This window comes from Trichomycterus rosablanca, chromosome 12 (assembly GCF_030014385.1).
Source record: "Trichomycterus rosablanca isolate fTriRos1 chromosome 12, fTriRos1.hap1, whole genome shotgun sequence".
In the NCBI taxonomy this organism is placed as follows: domain Eukaryota; kingdom Metazoa; phylum Chordata; class Actinopteri; order Siluriformes; family Trichomycteridae; genus Trichomycterus; species Trichomycterus rosablanca.
The window spans coordinates 275,352-298,604 of NC_085999.1; the positions used below are offsets into that span (position 1 = coordinate 275,352).

The 23,253-nt window shown below is 43.7% G+C and overlaps 3 protein-coding genes and 1 long non-coding RNA gene across 4 annotated transcripts in view; all 4 read left to right on the forward strand.

The window, feature by feature from the left end:
- Positions 1–1,244: 1,244 nt before the first annotated feature.
- On the forward strand, positions 1,245–6,991 carry LOC134324460 (histone-lysine N-methyltransferase PRDM9-like). The gene is made up of 7 exons (XM_063006314.1): positions 1,245–1,291; positions 1,513–1,672; positions 2,689–2,781; positions 3,638–3,909; positions 4,013–4,080; positions 4,159–4,349; positions 4,556–6,991. The coding sequence occupies exons 2-7, from the start codon at positions 1,531–1,533 to the stop codon at positions 5,254–5,256; spliced, it is 1,467 nt and encodes a 488-aa protein (XP_062862384.1). The 5' UTR covers positions 1,245–1,291; positions 1,513–1,530; the 3' UTR covers positions 5,257–6,991.
- A 1,934-nt stretch (positions 6,992–8,925) lies between these two features.
- LOC134324369 (zinc finger protein 883-like) lies at positions 8,926–13,021 on the forward strand. Its single transcript, XM_063006190.1, has 4 exons — positions 8,926–8,954; positions 9,916–10,054; positions 10,150–10,260; positions 10,855–13,021. The coding sequence occupies exons 2-4, from the start codon at positions 9,943–9,945 to the stop codon at positions 12,480–12,482; spliced, it is 1,851 nt and encodes a 616-aa protein (XP_062862260.1). The 5' UTR covers positions 8,926–8,954; positions 9,916–9,942; the 3' UTR covers positions 12,483–13,021.
- A 2,601-nt stretch (positions 13,022–15,622) lies between these two features.
- LOC134324349 (uncharacterized) lies at positions 15,623–17,163 on the forward strand. Its single transcript, XR_010014170.1, has 3 exons — positions 15,623–15,641; positions 15,964–16,115; positions 17,074–17,163. It is a non-coding gene; the product is annotated as an uncharacterized LOC134324349 (long non-coding RNA).
- Positions 17,164–22,766: 5,603 nt separating this feature from the next.
- LOC134323911 (hyccin 2-like) overlaps positions 22,767–23,253 on the forward strand; it is a 32,978-nt gene continuing 32,491 nt past the window's right edge. Inside the window, exon 1 of the mRNA XM_063005497.1 lies at positions 22,767–23,076. The gene's annotated coding sequence lies outside the window, so the exon portion shown is untranslated. The remainder of the gene's footprint in view (positions 23,077–23,253) is intronic.

The window sequence follows — 23,253 nt, forward strand, 5'->3', positions numbered from 1 at the left end:
TTTGGTTCCATTCATGACAGGAACGGTAGTTACTCATTACACAAGATTCATCAGTTCAGGTTTAATATCAAACACAATTTTGTGTCTCCAGTTCACCTCACCTCACCTCATCTTTGTACTGTGGGAGGAAACCCACACAGACACGAGGAGAACATGCAAACTCCACACAGAAAGGACCCAGACAGCTCAACCTGGGAATTGAACCCAGGACCTTCTTACTGTGAGGCGACAGTGCTACACACCAAGCCACCATGTCTGGAAAAAGGCACCAATGCTAAACCTCGGGGACTTCAGCGAACATGTATTTGTATGAGTCTCTTCTTGTGATCATTTATGTTGTATAACTCAGATTAAGTCACATAATTTAAAGACTGTACAAAATCATAGTGAAAGCGGATTACATGCAGGAACAGTGTAACTTTGATGGATAGAATATGAAGGTGTCCATAAACTTTCGGTCACTTGTTATTACTTTGACCGCTGTGTTCAATAGAATTACACATCCCAGTAATAGTGAACCATAGCACCTGTGTAAACAGGTTTATGTCCTCTCCAATCCCAGCTCCCTAACCATTAACTAAAGCTTTGGGCTATCTCATCATTAAAATTCAACTAAGTTTAGGCATAGGCTCACATTTCTCACGCAGACACAAACTATATAAGCTTGCTTCATTCACACAATAAACTGGAAGTCTTAATCTGTCTGTGTGGTAATTCTTCCCAGTGCGCACTTCAAAATGTTCAGGACTGTCTTTTCTCACATTCAGACACTGGAGTAGAAGATCTGAGCAGCAAGATTTTTCTTTAAAAAGAACTTGATGTTCTAACAAACATAAACATTGGTTTGGAGGGTGATATGCATCAAACACTTCTGTGAACAATTTGAACAACTATTATTAAGTAATTAGCAATTATAACTACTAATGAGAATTCAACATTCTACACACAGTTCAGATTATTAGATTTAAGTCTCCACACTCCGGTCCTGTAGGAGGCGCTAATGCACCTACATGCTGCTTCACCAGAAAACCACACAGAAGCAGCAGATGATGATGAGGAGTTAATGGTGTGTACATTTATATTTATTTATTTACAGTTACAGTTTAATAGAGTTACAATAAAACATAATTACTGTGAGAACTTGAGCTGTTTGGTTCTGTTCTGTTTTAAACTCACAAGCTAATTTACACTAAAGCTGCTAGCTGAGCTAATGAGCTAACTGTTAGCATCACAAATACATCACTGGACTGGACTGGACATCAGGTGGTTTCTAGTTTAGATCCCAACACAGGTAAGTTGTCACTGTTGGGCTCCTGAATCAGGCCCCGGACCCTTTATTGTTTGCACTGTGTTCTGTCACTGCTGTAAGTTGTTTTGGATAAAAACCTTTAAATGTGAATGTAAACTTCACCCTGAAACAGCTGCTCATGTTAGTAGTTCTGCTTTAAGGGTTTACAGTAAATCCTGCTGCTGTTCATTCTCTGTTATCTTTATTATTATTATTATTATTAGCTCTGTGGGGATGTAAACATGGAGACGTGTACAGCTTCAGATGAACAGAGAAGCAGCTGTGTGGAACATCTGACTCCTGCAGAGGAACAGGATGAAGGATTCCTGATGAAGACAATAAAAAAGGAAGAAGATGATGATGATGATGATGATGATTACATCTGTAAGTGCAGTAGAGTCTGGAGCTCAGTGACATTCTCAGTTTTAACATGTTCTCTTTAGTCCTGCTGGTTAAACCTCTCCAAACCTTTCATTTGTGTAGTAAAGTGACCACGGTCCACCTGAGAGTGGGAGCCATTGTTTTAGGAATTTAGCTGTGGAGTTATAAGTGTTATTAGTATTTTAGGCCCCAGCACAGTGATAGTGGCTCCACATGTGTCGGTGTGTTCCCATAAGGTGAGTGCTAGTCTGGGGCCTTTCCTTGTTTAGCGAGGATAAATGACGGGGGTCGTAAAAATTCACTGGGGGACTGAATGTACCCACAGTGGGGGTTTGTGAAGAGGATAAACTTAGTATATTATTTATAGTGGTAAAAATTTAATCAGTGCGACTGTGGTAACTCAGTGGGTAGAGTTTTGGGCTATCAGTCGAATACAGGCTCTGACAAGCAGACACTGTTGGGCCCTTGAGCAAGGCCCTTAACCGTCTCGGCTCCATTCAGTGGCTGACTCTGCACTTTAATCCACTGGTCCCCAACCACCAGGCTGCAGACTGGTACCGGTCGGTGGGTCATTTATTACCAGGCCGCACAGAAAGCATAAATAATTAGAGACGCTACAAGAGCCACTACATTTTCAACAAACTTCGGGTGTTATTGCGTCCAATCACCACTAGGTGGGAGCAGCGTCTTGTTGCAGCAAAAAAAGGATTGTCCATCCTATAGTTACTCTATTTAAATCCTCCTGCCCCCGCCAGTCTGTGAAATGATATCTTATATAAAACTGGTCTGTGGTGCAAAAAAGGTTGGAGAGCGCTGCTGTAACCCAAACTTCAAAACAATAGCTGCGATACACGGAAACAATGTCCTTGTACATCACAGATGTATCTGTATAAATGATTAATAAAGATCTTTTATTTTATTCTGTTCCGTTCTAATCTACACCAGGTATGAGTGCTGAGTATCCAGATGTAATGAGTGAATGAAGTGTTTTTTTTTATTTATTTGATTTGGAACTTCAGGTGGAGGAATGCCGCTCACTGTACACCAAGAGAACGGAGACGTTTTAAAGAATCCTGTTAAAGAGGAAGAAGCTGAGGATGACGATCATCTCTGTAAGATCACTGGCTTATAATCACGCCAATGTTTCATCCATTCTGGAGTTTTGCTATGCTTTATTTTTTTTGCTAATATCGTTGCTGTCCGATGAAAACCATGTATCACTTTTTACACGTGTTTGTGGGTATAAATCTCCGTCTGTCCATAACAGCGAATATCAAAATGACCAATGAAAAGATGAAAAATCTCTTTAACAAGTATCTGCATTGTCTGCTAGACCCGTCCATCAAAACCGCTTCTCTCCTCCTCCTTCCCCTCTCGTACTGTCTGAGAAATGTGTAATGTTTGATCTCTACAGTTTATTCAGGTTATTTAATTGCATGGTTGTAAACATGATTTATATTTGTACATGTAAGTCCATTTTACATATGAAACCGACAGACTGATGACCTGATGAAGATATATTTTTATTTCTGTGCTGAATTGTATCTAAATTTCACCATCTGTGGTTTGTTTGCACCGTTACTGTCAGTGGAAAACTTTTTTCTTTTTCCTGAAAAATTGTGTGTTTGGAGATACGTGTTTTTCATCGGACAGCGACAATATAAATGTGGAACTTGCATTTTTAAAGTTGGTCTAACCTGGGACATCACGTTAATAGATGAGTAATTAATTACATGGACAGGCAGACATTTAAAAGTGGATTATATAACATAAAACTGCTAGTTCTCTGGTGCGAGAGACTGTTGAGCCCTGCCACATATTAAACCAAGACTACGAGTTTAGTCTGTTTTATTACAGTTTACACAAATAAGGAAAGTGAAGTGAAACATTAGTAAAACAAACTCGGGTTAAAGTGTTCAAACACATCAGCCTCATAATCAACCAAGTCTGTTTTGCATCCTCATCCAGACTGTGAGGAGTGTCGGTCGTTCTTCATCAACAAGTGTGAGCTTCATGGTGCAGCTCTCTTCATCCCTGATAGCCCTGTACCCATCGGGGTCTCTGACAGAGCCAGACAGACTCTTCCACCCGCTCTAGAGCTTCAGGAGTCTGATATTCCTAATGCAGCTCTGGGGGTGTTTAATAAGGGGGAGGCGCTTCCAGTGGGGGCACATTTCGGACCCTACCAGGGAGAACTGGTGTTCCGAGAGGAAGCCGTGAACAGTCGATACTCCTGGGTGGTGAGTTACTGTCTTTAAATCAGACCTTTACATTATTAGTACACAAAGTTTAAGAATCACTTCCATCTAGAAATCAATCATATTCATTAATTGTTATGTACAGATATACAGAAGTGAGCAGTGTGAGGAGTTTATAGATGCCAGGAGAGAGACTCACGCTAACTGGATGAGGTGAGAAACTCGTTCTTCCTTTAAAATAATGAATTTTGACTCTTTAATATTTGATTCTAATATTTCTTTTACCCTCAGGTATGTAAACTGTGCCGGTAACGATGAAGAAAATAATCTGGTAGCGTTTCAGTATCAGGGAGGAATTTTCTACCGCTGCTGTCGACCCATAAAAGCAGGACAGGAGCTCTTGGTGTGGTACGATGAGACGTACGCTAAAGATCTCGGGATCGTGTTTGAGCGCATGTGGAGGATGAAATGCTCTGCGGAAGGTAATAACGCTCGAGCTGCGTTGTCCCACGTCTCTGTGCAGCGGCATCGATCAGCCAGCAGAGGGCGTCAGTGCTGCAGTTATGAGGAATCTCCTCCCTCTGAGTTACACCCTCCTCATAACTGCAGCACTGCCGCCCTCTGCTGGCCGATCGATGGCGCTCAGACGAGCCGATCGTCGTCATGAATTTGGTCTTTTCTGTTACAGAAATGAAAAGCTTCTCCTGCTCCTTGTGCATCCTGTCCTACACATCTCAGATTTACCTCCACAAGCACATCAAGAGTCACCACCCGGAGGAGTACGTACGCCTGCTGAGATCAGGACAGATTAAATATGAGGACATGCTGCCCCCCTCCGGCTCTCAGGGCAATAACTCGTGCTCCAGACCGAGACTGAAGGACGTTCACCGCTGCTCAGACTGTGGGAAGAGCTTCACTCACAAGAGTCACTTCAAACAGCACCTCCTCATCCACACGGGAGAGAAGCCGTACCACTGCACTCTGTGTGGGAAGAGTTTCAATCGCAAGGGCACTCTGAAGACGCACCAGCGCGTTCACACCGGAGAAAAGCTGTATCAGTGCTCACAGTGTGGGAAGAACTTTAGTCAGAAGAGTAATCTCAAACAACACCAGCGCGTTCACGCCGAGGGCAAGCCGTATAACTGCTCTCAGTGTGGAAGGAGTTTTAATCGCAAACGTTCTCTCAAACTACACCAGCGCATTCACACAGGAGAGAAACCCTACCGCTGCTCACAGTGTGAGAAGAGTTTCACTCAGAAAGGTAATCTCACTCAGCACCAGCACATTCACACTGGAGAGAAAGTGTTCCCCTGCTCACAGTGTGGGAGGAGATTTACTCACTATAGTAATCTCAGGCGACACCAGCACATTCACACCACAGAGAAATAGGATCAGTGCGGGAAGTGTTGGAAGAGACACGCCCTATCAGTGCCTTCAGTGTGAAGTCGTACACAACAGATTCATCTTAAATAACACCAGCGCATTCACACAGGAGAAATGCCCTATCAGTGCCCTCAGTGTGAAGTTGTACACAACAGATTCATCTTAAATAACACCAGCGCATTCACACAGGAGAAATGCCCTATCAGTGCCCTAAGTGTGAAGTTGTACACAACAGATTCATCTTAAATAACACCAGCGCATTCACACAGGAGAAATGCCCTATCAGTGCCCTCAGTGTGAAGTCGTACACAACAGATTCATCTTAAATAACACCAGCGCATTCACACAGGAGAAATGCCCTATCAGTGCCCTCAGTGTGAAGTCGTACACAACAGATTCATCTTAAATAACACCAGCGCATTCACACAGGAGAAATGCCCTATCAGTGCCCTAAGTGTGAAGTTGTACACAACAGATTCATCTTAAATAACACCAGCGCATTCACACAGGAGAAATGCCCTATCAGTGCCCTCAGTGTGAAGTTGTACACAACAGATTCATCTTAAATAACACCAGCGCATTCACACAGGAGAAATGCCCTATCAGTGCCCTCAGTGTGAAGTTGTACACAACAGATTCATCTTAAATAACACCAGCGCATTCACACAGGAGAAATGCCCTATCAGTGCCCTCAGTGTGAAGTTGTACACAACAGAATCATCTTAAATAACACCAGCGCATTCACACAGGAGAAATGCCCTATCAGTGCCCTAAGTGTGAAGTTGTGCACAACAGATTCATCTTAAATAACACCAGCGCATTCACACAGGAGAAATGCCCTATCAGTGCCCTCAGTGTGAAGTTGTACACAACAGATTCATCTTAAATAACACCAGCGCATTCACACAGGAGAAATGCCCTATCAGTGCCCTCAGTGTGAAGTTGTACACAACAGATTCATCTTAAATAACACCAGCGCATTCACACAGGAGAAATGCCCTATCAGTGCCCTCAGTGTGAAGTTGTACACAACAGATTCATCTTAAATAACACCAGCGCATTCACACAGGAGAAATGCCCTATCAGTGCCCTCAGTGTGAAGTTGTACACAACAGAATCATCTTAAATAACACCAGCGCATTCACACAGGAGAAATGCCCTATCAGTGCCCTAAGTGTGAAGTTGTGCACAACAGATTCATCTTAAATAACACCAGCGCATTCACACAGGAGAAATGCCCTATCAGTGCCCTCAGTGTGAAGTTGTACACAACAGATTCATCTTAAATAACACCAGCGCATTCACACAGGAGAAATGCCCTATCAGTGCCCTCAGTGTGAAGTTGTACACAACAGAATGGGTTCACTTCAGTCTCGTCATCACATTTATACAGGACAGAATGTGAACAGTGTGAACAGAGCCTCACCGATCTGCTGCTGATTTCTTCCACTGCAGTTCTCTCCAGCTCATGAATGTTTACAGGGTTCATTTTACCAAACGCAGGTTTCAGCTCTCCAAAGATCTTCAACTGGACTGAGATCAGGACTCATGCTGACCAGTTTAAAAAAAATTTTCTTTCTTCAGTTCTCTGGCTGTGTGCTTTGGATCATTATCCTGCTGTAACACCCACGTTGTTCCACTAGAACCTCGTTTTCTTTCACTTGGGAGCAGAAAAACTATCTAACTTCTCTACTGTTGAAAAGTTTAACTGAAGATGATTAAACATTTTAGAAAAGTATAAGGATGATTGATGCCTTTGTCTTTTTATTTTAGTTTTATATTTTCTTTATGCATTTTCTCCCTTTTAGAGCGTCCAATTGCCCCATTGCATCACGCTTCCTCTCCACCATCCCCGCTCTGATTGAGGAGAACGAAGCTAACCCACGCCCCCTCCGACACGTGGGTAGCAGCCATATGCATCTTATCACCTACACTTTGAAGAGTGCAGTGCAGCTCAGCGTTGTGTACGGAGGAACACACCCTGACAGCACTCTTTTCTAATCTCTGTGCAGGTGCCATCAATCAGCCAGAGATCGAAATTGCACCAGTCCTGAGACTTTTGGCTTAGTCCTGCCCATCTGAACAACAGGCCAATCATTGTTCATGTGGCCGCTCAGCCTCAGATACGATGTATTCCAGATCCAGCTCTGGTTCCAGCGTGTGTTTTCAACGCTGCGCCACCTGAGCGGCCTTTGTAATTTTCTTGTAACAGAACAGCACCTGCTCTGTTGGTACTAGCATCCACTGGTTATAAGGGCTGGTTACATTTAGGAGCAGCAAGTACAGGAGCTACACAGCATTGCTGGTATATTTTTGAAGGTGTGTTGGCAGACGGAGGTCCTGTCAAAATTACAAGATGAACAAAGTAAATCTGTAAGCGGTGCAGCCACTAAAGGAACATTTTCTCAGAAAACTTTATAACAGTCAGCCAGAAGCTAAACCAAAACACCTATGCAACTCCCAGCGTGTAGTTGGAACTGGGAAATCAGAAATCAGCTGGTCTAACCTGAACCTGTCCTACGTCTTTACCAAGATACCAAACTGTAGCTTTTCCAAATGTACATTTAACTGGCTTTAGAGTATGAAAGGCATCATTTAGGTGTTTCAATACATCACAAAGTGTGGAAGTGTGTTTCCAACTGTTCCCTCAGTGTTGGAAAACAAACAGTTAGAATCAGCAAAAGTAATTTCAGCATGATGACCGACAAGTGTTTCATTCAGATCAGGAGTGTACTGTGTGTACAATATACACGTTTTACTGAGTTTAAACTGAATATTACAAGGACCTGAAACTGTGTTTGCAAACAAGATCCAGGGAGTGGAAGCAAAGCCAGAACATTTTTCTTTGAAACCTTTATAGTGGACCAAAATGTCCTAGTATTAGTTATGCCGGAGTAAACCCAAAAGGTTCAGGTTTTTATGCCTAAATGACCAGCCAAAGAATGCGTGTGCACTTATCAGGACAATTTCCTTTACTGTGTAACATACTGGGTTAAATAAAGTAATTCCTATTATTCCGCAAGTCTCCTCACTCCGGTCCTGCAGGAGGCGCTGATGCACCTACATGCTGCTTCACCAACCAGCAGAAAACTACACAGAAGCAGCAGATGTTGATGAGGAGTTAATGGTGTGTACATTTATATTTATTTATTTACAGTAACAGTTTAATCTAATAGTGTTAAATAAAACATGATTACTGTGGGAACTTGTTCACTCTGTCAGTCTGACTCTGTTCTGTATTACAGAAGCTTAGTTATGTTTAAGCTGCAGTATTGAAGGTGCTGCACTACTGATCAGAAGGTCGTTGGTTTAAATCCCAACACTGCCAGGCTGAGCACTGGGGCTCTTAACCTTTAATTACCGACCTGCGTCTGTTAAATGTAGTACATGTAAAAGTAGCTGAGCTCCTCGGTTATATACTGTTATATATTAGTTCTATATAAACATCTACACGTGTTCAGTATAATAAGATTCTTTATCTCAGCTGCTACTGTCTCCACAGCATCACAACTACATCTTTATTTCCTCCATAGTGCACTAGACTGTGTATTAGATTATAGATTAATGCATCTGTGATCATGTTATCTGTGTTTATTTACTAAACATTTATTTATTTTTATCTTTGATTATGTTGAGGTGTTAGAATGGAATCATCAGAGAGCAGAAGATCTGATGTACAGAATCCTGATGCTGATCATTTACAGGTGAGGATTCATGATGTACGATTATAGAATCTCATCTTCTCTCCATCAGTCATTATTGATTCACTTTAGTACAGTTAAAGTTAGGGCTGGGTGGTTTTATGGTTTGTATTATGGTATTTTTTAAGATTCTGGTGGGTTCACTGTATATCACGGTGTGTTTTATTTTGTATGACTGGGACTTTTTATATCTGTGGCTGATTTTACTGTCATAAGTAGAATATAAACAGTTATAATGTCAGCATGTATATAATGAAGGTTTGAGGACTATAAGCTGCTCGGCCCCACAAAATTACCAATATATGATAAAATCAGAACGCGTGAAACAGTTGCAATATATACGATGTTTATTATTTATTTCATATTTAAATATTGTACAATTACCCTCAGCTCTCCCTTTCACTAATAAAATCACGCTTGCAAACTCCACTGTACAACCTGACCACTGGTCTGATGTAGAAAAGTGGACGACTTTAAATCTCTCTGATCTCAGGTCACTAATAACGTTGGTTTAGTGACTGACATAAAGTATTTTCCCCCCCGTAAGACAAACCTGGAATCCAGAGTTTTAATTATCGCACTGAAAGCTTCTTTCTCGACTGTCTATACTGTAGAGGAATATGATATGATTTGCTGCCTGCTGAAGCTACAGCTGTTGTATTAACTATGCTACAGTACAGCAGCATATGAAAAATCCATACGGTATGAGGAATTAAAGACGGTATACCGAATGTACCGTCATACCACCAGCTCTAGTTAAAGTATTAAAACATGCAGTTTGATTGTTATGCATGAATAAAGATGAAATAAAATCATGCGTGTATGCAGCACTAAAGTAAACAGTATCAGCTTAGTTTGATATTCTGCTATGAACGAATATGAATTAAAGCTTAGATTTCCACAGTAACTGTATCTGAACAGCTGATGTCTTTATATAATGTCTGACTGTATTTGATTGTTCCAGGGTTACCAGGTTTGTGAGGAGGTGAAGATGGAGAGCTGTAAATCCACAGATGGAGAATCATTAAGCTTTATAAATAACCAAGAGGATGAAGGAATCCTGATCATGACTATAAAAGAAGAAGATGATGAAGATTACCTCTGTAAGTTATAACGGTTTAATCTAACCAGGTTTAACTGGAGCAGCAGCACCACGAACCTTTTCCACTCATGTTTGTATTTCATGTTTTTACTTCAGGTGGTGGAACATCCGGCTCTGTGGAACACCTCACTCCTGTGGACCAGGAGAACAGAGATGTAAAAGAAGAAGATGTGAAAGAGGAGGAAGATGAAGAAGAAGATTATCTCTGTAAGATCACTGAGTGTTTTTACGTTTAGTCTCTTATCATTTCAGTATCAGAAGCTTCATCATCATTAATGTTATTTTGTACCTGCAGTATTCAGTCATCATTGTTTATTTAAGCTTAATAAGAAATATAATGTATTTTACTTTAATCTCTTCCGGACTGTAAGATTGTTTAGTAGCTGAAAATATATTTATTAGGTTTTTGTTTGTTTAGTTTTATTTCTATTTAATTATTCCTTGATGCTCCCTGTGCTCCGCTTATATGGGCAGAAATTATAAACAGAAAATGATTTTACTCCGGTCTGATCACACAGACCCGGATCAACATTCTTCTATATGTTGGAGAGTTTTAAATGCTCCTGCACGTCCTGGTGACGTTTATGATCCTGTGTGTGTTTTTACAGACTTTATTACTTTATTTATTACAGAATTCTAGAGGTAGAGGTTAAATATTAAAGCTGTATTGATCATTCCTCAGCAGGACGGTGATCTCAGTGAACTCTGGTACAGTTTCTTAGCAGAATCTAAGAATCATTCTAATCAGAATGTTTGTGGACTGTTGTTTTTTATTTACGTTTTGCATTTTTAAACCCACAGCAGTGAAAAGCTTCTCCTGCTCCTGGTGCAGCTTCTCCTGTGAGTCTGAACTCGAGCTCCACACTCACATCAGGAGTCTCCACACCGAGGACCATGTGAGTATAAACCTGCTGAAACATGAGACCCCGATACCCTGGGGTCAGCAGACGTCCTCGGGTTCCGTCGGCGATGTCCATCAGGACGTCCATCGCTGCTCTGAGTGTGAGAAGAGTTTCACTGACCTGCGTCTCCTCAAATCACACCGGCGCATTCACACCAGAAAGAAGCTGCACCAGTGCCCTCAGTGCGAGAAGAGCTTCACGTGCAAGAGTCATCTCAACGAGCACCAGCGCATTCACACGGGAGAGAAACCGTACCAGTGCTCCCAGTGCGAGAAGAGTTTCACTCGTAAAGGTTTCCTCAAACAGCACCAACTGATCCACTCCGGAGAGAAGCGGTACGAGTGCGAGCAGTGCGGCAAGAGCTTCAACCGGAAAGGAACTCTGAAGCATCACCAGCTCCTCCACACGGGGGAGAAACCCTTCCACTGCGCCCAGTGTGGCAGGAGCTTCGTCACCAACAACCACTTCAAACTGCACCAGCGCATGCACACCGGGGAGAAGCCGTTCCAGTGCTCCGACTGCGGCAAGAGCTTCAACTGCAAGAGTCACCTGAACGCGCACCAGCGCAGTCACGCCGAGGAGAAACCGTACCAGTGCCCCGAGTGTGGCAAGGGATTTCACCGCAAGGACGATCTGAAACTGCACCATCGCATTCACACCGGAGAGAAACCCTACCAGTGCTCGCAGTGTGGGAGGAGCTTCACTCAGAAAAGTGCTCTCAAACAACACCAGCGCATTCACGCAGGAGAAAAAACCTATCACTGCTTAGAGTGCGAGAGGAGTTTTTATTTCAAAAGTCAGCTTAATGCACACCAGCGCATTCACACAGGAGAGAAACTCTATCAGTGCTCGCAGTGCGAGAAGAGTTTTTATCGTAAAGACACTCTCAAACATCACCAGCTCCTCCACTCCGGGGAGAAGCCGTATTACTGCGCCGAGTGTGGCAGGAGCTTCATCACCAACAATCACTTCAAACTGCACCAGCGCGTTCACACCGGAGAGAAGCCGTTCCAGTGCTCCGACTGCGGCAAGAGCTTCAACAGCAAGAGTCACCTGACCGCTCACCAGCTCATTCACACAGAGAAGAAACCGTTTCAGTGCCCGCAGTGCGGCAAGGGCTTTTATCGCAAAGATGTTCTCAAGCTGCACCAGCGCATTCACACCGGCGTGAAGCCGTATCAGTGCTCGCAGTGTGGGCGGAGCTTCCTCACCAACAAACACCTGAAACGACACGAGCGCGTTCACACAGGAGAGAAGCCGTACCAGTGCTCCCAGTGCGCCAAGAGTTTCAGCTGCACCAGTCACCTCAAACGACACCAGCGCATTCACACCGGAGAAAAACCGTACCTCTGCTCGCAGTGCGGGAAGAGTTTTAACTGCAACGAACATCTCAAACAGCACCAGCGCATTCACACAGGAGAAAAGCCCTATCAGTGCCCTGATTGTGAGAAGAGTTTTAACTGCAAGAGTCACCTGAAGTCACACCAGCGCGTTCACACGGGGGAGAAACTAGTGCTCACCGTGTGAAAAACTATAATCACTCATATAAAAGTGTTCTCGAAGGATTTAATTTATAAAGATTTAGCTTAAATAGAACAGAAATGTTAACGTGACACGATAATGAGCTTATAAACATCTACCATCAAACACTGGATCCTAGTGCAGGTTCCTCATGTAGCTACCAGATCAGCAGCACCTACGTCCTCCTCCACCTACAGAAGCAGAACCGTGATCACTACCACCACAACCTGATAACAGACTCACCGGACTGTTTAGCGCACTTCTGCACTACAGAGAAAGATTCTGATCATTGATGGACGCCACAGTCTTCATCCAGCACCAAGATATGAAGCTGTAATCAGAACATTTGATATTAAACTGTATAATATAACCTCAGATTTACTGTAAGTGGACGCGTCTCCTGTTTAAAACTGACCAGCAGACTAAAACTGATTAAAAATACTTGGACATAAAGTAAAATATCTCAGGATAATAAATATCATGATTTTCTTGTTCAGTCTGGAGCTGCAGCAACACATCAGCACATTTTATCATGTACACTGATCAAGCATAACATTAAAACCACCTCCTTGTTTCTCCACTTACCATATAGAAGCACTTTGTAGTTCTACAATTACTGACTGTAGTCCATCTGTTTCTCTACATGCTTTATTAGCTCCTTTCATGCTGTTCTTCAGTGGTCAGGACCCCCACAGAGCAGGTATTATTTAGTGGACAGTGAGCAGACACGGTATTTAAAAACTCCAGCAGCGCCGCTGTGTCTGATCCACTCATACCAGCACAACACACACTAACACACCACCACCATGTCAGTGTCACTGCAGTGCTGAGAATCATCCACCACCTAAATAATACCTGCTCTGTGGTGGTCCTGTGGTGGTCCTGACTATTGAAGAACAGCATGAAAGGGGGTAACAAAGCATGTAGAGAAACAGATGGACTACAGTCAGTAATTGTAGAACTACAAAGTGCTTCTATATGGTAAGTGGAGAAACAAGGAGGTGGTTTTAATGTTATGGCTGATCAGTGTAAATTATTTCTCCTTCACATTCAAATGAACTAAACTTGAATAACAGAACAGAAAAGCTAAGAAATCATTACAAAACATTAAAAACATTTTCTTTATGAGTTTAGATTTAAAAATCGAAGTTATTTACTTTAATTTAAAACAAGGTTCTCTTTTAATGTAGAACATTCAGGAATGACTTTATTAGTTTCTGTAATAAATGTGAGTAAACTGAATCTCTCTGTATTATTCATGACAGTATTTATATTTAATATATCATCACACCACATGGAATAGTTTTAAAGCTTCCTTCAAACTAGCAACATCACACACACACACACACACACACAGAGCTTAATCCTAATCAGTAGATCACGACTGTATTTACTTTTGGTTTATATTTACCGTTTTCTGTTTAATAAATATTACTTATTAAACCAAGTTGCTGTTTGTAATTATTTAAATCTGCTTGAAGTCAAACTGTAGAACTGCAGAAGTTCCATAAACTGTGATAATGACAATATTGAGATTTGGATCTGGTATTAAGACTGATTATGTAAATAGTTTTATAGTAAAGCACTCAGAATTGTGCCATAAGCAGGAGGTGCAGGATGGACACTGCATTCCAGAATAAGAATCTTATCTATCTGTAAAACATGGTGAAGGTAACATCACAGTTTGAGGCTATTTTGCTGCCTTTGGGCCAGGACTTTATTACATAAACTGAACTAATAAAATAGCTTAAACAAGTATTAACATGAATGTTATTATACGTACACGTACAAGGGGTTGGACAAAATAACTGAAACACCTGTCATTTTAGTGTGGGAGGTTTCATGGCTAAATTGGATCAGTCTGGTGGCCAATCTTCATTAATTGCACATTGCACCAGTAAGAGCAGAGTGTGAAGGTTCAATTAGCAGGGTAAGAGCACAGTTTTGCTCAAAATATTGCAATGCACACAACATTATGGGTGACATACCAGAGTTCAAAAGAGGACAAATTGTTGGTGCACGTCTTGCTGGCGCATCTGTGACCAAGACAGCAAGTCTTTGTGATGTATCAAGAGCCACGGTATCCAGGGTAATGTCAGCATACCACCAAGAAGGACAAACCACATCCAACAGGATTAACTGTGGACGCAAGAGGAAGCTGTCTGAAAGGGATGTTCGGGTGCTAACCCGGATCGTATCCAAAAAACATAAAACCACGGCTGCCCAAATCACGGCAGAATTAAATGTGCACCTCAACTCTCCTGTTTCCACCAGAACTGTCCGTCGGGAGCTCCACAGGGTCAATATACACGGCCGGGCTGCTATAGCCAAACCTTTGGTCACTCGTGCCGATGCCAAACGTCGGTTTCAATGGTGCAAGGAGCGCAAATCTTGGGCTGTGGACAATGTGAAACATGTATTGTTCTCTGATGAGTCCACCTTTACTGTTTTCCCCACATCCGGGAGAGTTACGGTGTGGAGAAGCCCCAAAGAAGCGTACCACCCAGACTGTTGCATGCCCAGAGTGAAGCATGGGGGTGGATCAGTGATGGTTTGGGCTGCCATATCATGGCATTCCCTTGGCCCAATACTTGTGCTAGATGGGCGCGTCACTGCCAAGGACTACCGAACCATTCTGGAGGACCATGTGCATCCGATGACGGTGCCGTGTATCAGGATGACAATGCACCAATACACACAGCAAGACTGGTGAAAGATTGGTTTGATGAACATGAAAGTGAAGTTGAACATCTCCCATGGCCTGCACAGTCACCAGATCTAAATATTATTGAGCCACTTTGGGGTGTTTTGGAGAAGCGAGTCAGGAAACGTTTTCCTCCACCAGCATCACGTAGTGACCTGGCCACTATCCTGCAAGAAGAATGGCTTAAAATCCCTCTGACCACTGTGCAGGACTTGTATATGTCATTTCCAAGACGAATTGACGCTGTATTGGCCGCAAAAGGAGGCCCTACACCATACTAATAAATTATTGTGGTCTAAAACCAGGTGTTTCAGTTATTTTGTCCAACCCCTGTAGTTTATATTGTTAGAATTAGATTTGTTCACCGTCTCCTCACTCCAGTCCTGCAGGAGGCGCTAATGCTGCTGCACCAACCATCAGAAAACTACACAGGACCACCAGATGATGTTTAAGAGTTAATGGTGTGTAAATTTAATATTTATTTATTTACAGTAACAGTTAAATGTGTTAGAGTTTTAATAAAAGATGGTTCCTGTGAAAATTCGAGGTGTTTAAAGCTGTTCTGATGTAAACAAACAAGGCTGAGCTACTGAGCTAACTGTTAGCATCACACATGTGTTTACATAGTGCACTAGAGAGTGTAATCGCCCTCACCCCCAAAAGTGTTCCTGTCCCTCCTTCTGATGTACTTGAGTAGGAAACAAAATAGATAATAAGTGCTAAAACTGAAGCACAATTCTATAATGAGTTGAATTTCTTTGTGTAATAAATCTTGTTCTTCAGGTGTTATCAGTGTGAGGATGTAGAGATGGAGACCAGTGTAACCTCAGATGGTGGAACATGGAGTTTTGAGCGAGACGTCGACACTGCAGAGCCTGGAGGATTCCTGAGGAAGCTCATCAAAAAAGAGGAACCTGATGATGAAGCTTCATTCTGTAAGATAACAGAGCAGTGCAGTCCAGCATGGAGCTCAGGAACATACAGTGTTCTTAATCTCACTGCTTTAGTTACTGGGTGGCACAGCGGTGAAACATGCTAGCATGTTACTGCACAGACCCGGGGTATGAATGTTAGTTGTGCTAGCAGCCGGTCGGGCATCTACACAGATGTGATTGGCTGTGACTGGCAGGGAGGGACTGGTCGAACAATCGAGCTATTGGTAGGTGCACTCGTCAGTGTGCTCTCAGTGCAGGTCCCAAACCTGGATAGAAACAGGAGGGGCGTGTCAGGAAGGGAATGATCCGGTGTGGTGACTGTAAACACCAGAGCAGCAGAAAGAAAAAGAAGCTTTAGTTCCTGGAGAAGAAGGTTGTACAGCAGGGGGGTCCAAACTCTTCTTATTAGGGGGCTGATGGAGTAAATAAATCCACAACCACGGGGCCACAACCACGGGGCCACAGAGTCTTTATTAATAAAATAAATAAAACTATAACAGAGCTCCTGATTACTACTAATTCCACTTCATGTTTATCTGAGTGATGAATGATCGTCCACAGTGTCGTGATTTCACTCACCGGTTTATAATCCTAACAGGAAGATTATTATACTTCTTTATATTAAACATCTAGTTTTGGTTTCTCTGGAGCCGCCGCGTTTATCCAGAAACTGGGGAACGTTAATGTACTGTAGGTGTGACGTTAATGTTCTGAGTCGAGAGGAAAGAAGACGGGGAGAGATTTAGATCTGGTTTATGTGAGAGCGCCACCCAGAGGTCGAACTGTTCAAGCTGTTTTTAAAAAAAACCAGATTAATAGTGGAACAGTCGTTTCAAAAATAGTAATGGGCCACAAATGAGCAGCGAGCCGCAGTTTAAACATTCCTGTAAAGTGTTAATGTTTCCACTCATTATTTGTATTTAAATAACAGCAGATTTTTTTCATCACCACTTTGTAGACGGAGGATCTTCAGGCTCGGTGGAGAACATCACCCCTGTGATCCAACAGAAAGACGAACCTTTGATAAAACCTGAAAAAGAGGAAGGACATGAGGACGGAGATGAAGATCACCTCTGTAAGAAGCATTACTGAGTCCAAACTTCTGTCATTACATATTAGAATCATTAAAATAAAAACCAAAAATGTTCTTATTATCCAGACTGTGAGGAGTGTCGGTCGTTCTTCATCAACAAGTGTGAGCTTCATGGTGCAGCTCTCTTCATCCCTGATAGCCCTGTACCCATCGGGGTCTCTGACAGAGCCAGACAGACTCTTCCACCCGCTCTAGAGCTTCAGGAGTCTGATATTCCTAATGCAGCTCTGGGGGTGTTTAATAAGGGGGAGACGCTTCCAGTGGGGGCACATTTCGGACCCTACCAGGGAGAACTGGTGTTCCGAGAGGAAGCCGTGAACAGTCGATACTCCTGGGTGGTGAGTTACTGTCTTTCATTATCAGACAGACAGAGAGACAGATATAAAGACAGATGGATAGATAGGCAGACAGACAGACTGGTAGATAGATAAATGTATACATATAGATAAATAGACAAACTGACAGATTGGCAGACAGACAGATAGATAGACAGACAGATAGGTAGACAGACAGACAGACTGGTAGATAGATAGACAGACAGACAGGTAGATAGACAGATGGACAGATAGATAGATATACAGACAGACTGGTAGATAGACAGACAGATAGATGGACAGACAACCAGACAGACAGACAGACAGATATGTATGCATATAGATAAATAAACAGACAGGTAGACAGATAGACAGACAGATAGATAGACAGACAGACAGACAGAAAAAGTGTTTGACCTGATCAGGGTTAGACAGATAGACAGACAGATAGACAGACAGAGTGATATATATATATATATATATATATGTAGATAAACTTTTATAATCCCAAAGTTAAAGCATTACAGCAGCTCAAGGTACAAAAAATAATAAATGAATCGTTTTGGTCGAGTGGTTGGAGCTTAAACTCTAATTATAACTAAATTTGATCACAGATACACGGATGTGAGCAGTGTGAGGAATTTATCGATGCTAAAAGAGAGACTCACGCTAACTGGATGAGGTGAGAAACTCACTCTTTAATTCTCTCGCTCGCTGTTTCCTAATATTCTCACGTTTTTATTTTCCCTCTTTAACCCTCAGGTATGTAAACTGTGCCGGTAACGATGAAGAAAATAATCTGGTGGCGTTTCAGTATCAGGGAGGAATTTTCTACCGCTGCTGTCGACCCATAAAAGCAGGACAGGAGCTCTTGGTGTGGTACGATGAGACGTACGCTAAAGATCTCGGGATCGTGTTTGAGCGCATGTGGAGGATGAAATGCTCTGCGGAAGGTAATAACGCTCGAGCTGCGTTGTCCCACGTCTCTGTGCAGCGGCATCGATCAGCCAGCAGAGGGCGTCAGTGCTGCAGTTATGAGGAATCTCCTCCCTCTGAGTTACACCCTCCTCATAACTGCAGCACTGCCGCCCTCTGCTGGCCGATCGATGCCGCTGCACAGAGACCCTGACCACCTCGTATCATTAGTTATCTACGTTTTTTAATTCCTCCTCAGCTCCGGAGGCGAGAGGCTTCCCCTGCTCCCTCTGCGTCTTCTCCTACACCTCCGAGTTTTTCCTCCGCAGCCACATCAAGAGTCGCCACCATAAAGAATACCAGTGGCTGCTGAGCTCGGGCGAGATCAGATACGTCAACTTGGCGCCCGCGACCCCCGGGACTCCGCAGGACGTCCGCGAACCCTCAGAAAGATCCTACGTGTGCTCGCAGTGTGGGAAAACGTTCGCTCTGCTGAGTCTGCTCGAAACACACCGGCGCATTCACACCGGAGAGAGGCCGCATCGGTGCTCGCGCTGCGGGAAGCGCTTTAGTCACAAGGGTACGGTCCATGAGGCCGACCGGCTGTACCGCTGCACGCAGTGTGGGCGGAGCTTCACCAACGGGGGAAATTTCAGGCTGCACCAGCGCATTCACACCGGAGAGAAACCCTTCTCCTGTGCGTATTGCGGGAAGGGTTTCGGTCAGAGGGCCGCAGCGTGGATACACCAGCGCATTCACACCGGGGAGCGCCCGTACGCCTGCGAGGACTGTGGGAAGAGTTTCATCGACGGTGGGACTTTACAAAGGCACCGGCGCATTCACACCGAAGAGAAGCCGCACCGCTGCCCGTGGTGCCAGAAGAGCTTTCTGAACCGGCATCATCTAAAACAGCACCAGCGCGTTCACACCGGGGAGAGGCCGTACCGGTGCGAGCAGTGCGGCGAGAGCTTCAGCGTGAGCAGCAATCTCAGGCAGCACCAGCGCATTCACACCGGAGAGAAGAGGTTCCGCTGCTCGCACTGTGAACTGAGTTTTTATAGTTCGAGAACGTTTAAGACGCATCAGTGCAGCGACCGAACCGTCAGCTCAACAATCGCTACTGACTGATTATTAATATCAATTCTAATAAAAACGTTATGAGGTTCAGGATCATACAGCTATCATACAGTATACAGGTCAGAAGTATTGGGACGCCCCCTCTAATATATGCAAATACGCTTCTGACTTTACAGCAACAGTTTAGGGAAGGACCTTTCCCTGTTCCAGCATGAAGAAAAGTTCGGTTTAAAAACCAAGTAACTCCAGCATCCTGCACAGAGGCCTGAGCTCAGCCCCACTCAACAGCTCTGGGATGAACCGGAACGCCGACTGATCAGTCAGAGCCCAATCGTACAAACGCTGTCATGTTTTGTATTACTAAACGGGCACAAATTCCCACACACAGACACATTTAGTAAGTCTTGCGGCTGAGGGTCACTCTTTGTTTTTTCACTTACAGTCAGGCGTCCCAATACTTTTGGCCGTGTAGCTTAGATGATATAACATTTCGAGAACACAAATGTCTGCACTATACAGTGTATCACAAAAGTGAGTACACCCCTCACATTTCTGCAGATATTTAAGTATATCTTTTCATGGGACAACACTGACAAAATGACACTTTGACACAATGAAAAGTAGTCTGTGTGCAGCTTATATAACAGTGTAAATTTATTCTTCCCTCAAAATAACTCAATATACAGCCATTAATGTCTAAACCACCGGCAACAAAAGTGAGTACACCCCTAAGTGAAAGTTCCTGAAGTGTCAATATTTTGTGTGGCCACCATTATTTCCCAGAACTGCCTTAACTCTCCTGGGCATGGAGTTTACCAGAGCTTCACAGGTTGCCACTGGAATGCTTTTCCACTCCTCCATGACGACATCACGGAGCTGGCGGATATTCGAGACTTTGCGCTCCTCCACCTTCCGCTTGAGGATGCCCCAAAGATATTCTATTGGGTTTAGGTCTAGAGACATGCTTGGCCAGTCCATCACCTTTACCCTCAGCCTCTTCAATAAAGCAGTGGTCGTCTTATAGGTGTGTTTGGGGTCATTATCATGCTGGAACACTGCCCTGCGACCCAGTTTCCGGAGGGAGGGGATCATGCTCTGCTTCAGTATTTCACAGTACATATTGGAGTTCATGTGTCCCTCAATGAAATGTAACTCCCCAACACCTGCTGCACTCATGCAGCCCCAGACCATGGCATTCCCACCACCATGCTTGACTGTAGGCATGACACACTTATCTTTGTACTCCTCACCTGATTGCCGCCACACATGCTTGAGACCATCTGAACCAAACAAATTAATCTTGGTCTCATCAGACCATAGGACATGGTTCCAGTAATCCATGTCCTTTGTTGACATGTCTTCAGCAAACTGTTTGCGGGCTTTCTTGTGTAGAGACTTCAGAAGAGGCTTCCTTCTGGGGTGACAGCCATGCAGACCAATTTGATGTAGTGTGCGGCGTATGGTCTGAGCACTGACAGGCTGACCCCCCACCTTTTCAATCTCTGCAGCAATGCTGACAGCACTCCTGCGCCTATCTTTCAAAGACAGCAGTTGGATGTGACGCTGAGCACGTGCACTCAGCTTCTTTGGACGACCGACGCGAGGTCTGTTCTGAGTGGACCCTGCTCTTTTAAAACGCTGGATGATCTTGGCCACTGTGCTGCAGCTCAGTTTCAGGGTGTTGGCAATCTTCTTGTAGCCTTGGCCATCTTCATGTAGCGCAACAATTCGTCTTTTAAGATCCTCAGAGAGTTCTTTGCCATGAGGTGCCATGTTGGAACTTTCAGTGACCAGTATGAGAGAGTGTGAGAGCTGTACTACTAAATTGAACACACCTGCTCCCTATGCACACCTGAGACCTAGTAACACTAACGAGTCACATGACATTTTGGAGGGAAAATGACAAGCAGTGCTCAATTTGGACATTTAGGGGTGTAGTCTCTTAGGGGTGTACTCACTTTTGTTGCCGGTGGTTTAGACATTAATGGCTGTATATTGAGTTATTTTGAGGGAAGAATAAATTTAAACTGTTATATAAGCTGCACACAGACTACTTTTCATTGTGTCAAAGTGTCATTTTGTCAGTGTTGTCCCATGAAAAGATATACTTCAATATCTGCAGAAATGTGAGGGGTGTACTTACTTTTGTGATACACTGTATGATGATTCTTGATGGTTAAGAACCAAATGCACCTAAACCATGAATCCCCCCCATAGCCAGATTCCAGTCCACCACAGATGTGCCTTGTGCGCCCGATACAGATGTTCTATTAAAACAACAAGAATATCAGAAACTATTCAGATACATACAAGTACAAAAATACAAAAATATGTAGAGTTATAGAAATGATAAAATGATGAAATGAATGAATAAAGCATAACATGTTTTAAATAGAACTCGAATAGTAATAATTTATTTGTATACATCAAATCCAGGTGCATTTCAGAAGAACGCCTTTATTTGTAATATATCCAGATCCACGAGTGCAGTACAGTTAAATTCTTTTAGCTCATATCCCAGCTTGTTTGGAGGGTGGGGTCAGGGTGTGGGGTTTGCTGTTGTGTGCCGCACCCGGGGCCGAGTGGGTTTGGAGCCCGGTGGTGGGTGTATGGCAGAGCCAGGACTTTTAACTGACAGTCTTCTGATTGACTTGAAGCTCCACACATCAGGCTGCCACTGTCCCCAGTGGTAAAAGTCCCCATTTTGCTTGTGCAGCGAGAAGGTCCTGGGTTCGATTCCCAGGTGGAGCGGTCCGGGTCCTTTCTCTGTGGAGTTTGCATGTTCTCCCCTTGTCTGTGTGGGTTTCCTCCGGGTGCTCCGGTTTCCTCCCAGAGTACAGAGGCGTGGAAGTGAGGTGAACTGGAGACACTAAATTGAGAACTGATGAATCTTGTGTGATGAGTAACGACCCGTCCTGTCATGAATGGAACCAAAGTGTAAAACATCACGTTATAATCCTAATAAATAGATAATAAATAAATAATAAATAGGTTAAAATGAATGTGTGATCTAGGACTTTTATTTTGAAGTCTCTCCCCGCTGCTTGTTGTTTGTACAGGTACTGTGTGTTTTTTCTAACTGACAGGCTGCCCGATGACGCGTTCTGTTTCTCTACCCGTTTTATGATCGATCCCGCCTCCCGAGCAGTGATTGGCTGAGGCGTATGTGTGTGCTCTGACTAATGACTTCTAGCCAATAGTAGCGCAGGCTGTACTTGCTGAATACGGGCGGGGAATGAAGAGTCGCTGAGGTGAGTGAGGCAGCTGAGAGGAATGTCGGTGAGGGTGAACGGTTTCGGTAGATTTTGGTGTGGGTGCCGCAGTGCACGGTTCGGTTCGGTGTTTCGGGGACTGTAGGTGAGCTGGGTGAGCTGTACGCGGTGCTGTGGAGGTTTATATGAAGCTCTGGGCGCTGCTGCGGGATGAATGAGCGGAATGACAGCAGCCTGACTGAGTGAACTAGTCCGGACTAGTGCAGCTATTTGCATTGCAGGAGGAGGCCGACCGCGACTCAGGACTGACTGCTGCACCTTTACAGCTTCTATTCTTCATATTTCAGCCGGTAGGTACAAGAGTCATTTCATTAACGTGTAGATTAATGAAGCTGTAACGGCTGTGAGTCTGTTTGTGTTGATGTGGCCATAGAAACAACATTCAGGATCACTAGGGCTTCATTAGAGCAGGAACTGCGACCAGGACCAGTTTATTATCATTAGAATCATTCACATTACATGCTGCT

Bases quoted from the DNA above. Each gene is read 5' to 3' on its own strand.
- LOC134324460 (XM_063006314.1), top strand. From the start codon at position 1,531: ATGGAGACGTGTACAGCTTCAGATGAACAGAGAAGCAGCTGTGTGGAA. The intron at 2,782-3,637 runs GTAAGATCACTG...ATCCTCATCCAG, and splicing joins TGAGGATGACGATCATCTCT to ACTGTGAGGAGTGTCGGTCG. The intron at 4,081-4,158 runs GTGAGAAACTCG...TTTTACCCTCAG, and splicing joins ACTCACGCTAACTGGATGAG to GTATGTAAACTGTGCCGGTA.
- LOC134324369 (XM_063006190.1), top strand. From the start codon at position 9,943: ATGGAGAGCTGTAAATCCACAGATGGAGAATCATTAAGCTTTATAAAT. The intron at 10,055-10,149 runs GTAAGTTATAAC...TTTTTACTTCAG, and splicing joins AGATGATGAAGATTACCTCT to GTGGTGGAACATCCGGCTCT. The intron at 10,261-10,854 runs GTAAGATCACTG...TTAAACCCACAG, and splicing joins TGAAGAAGAAGATTATCTCT to CAGTGAAAAGCTTCTCCTGC.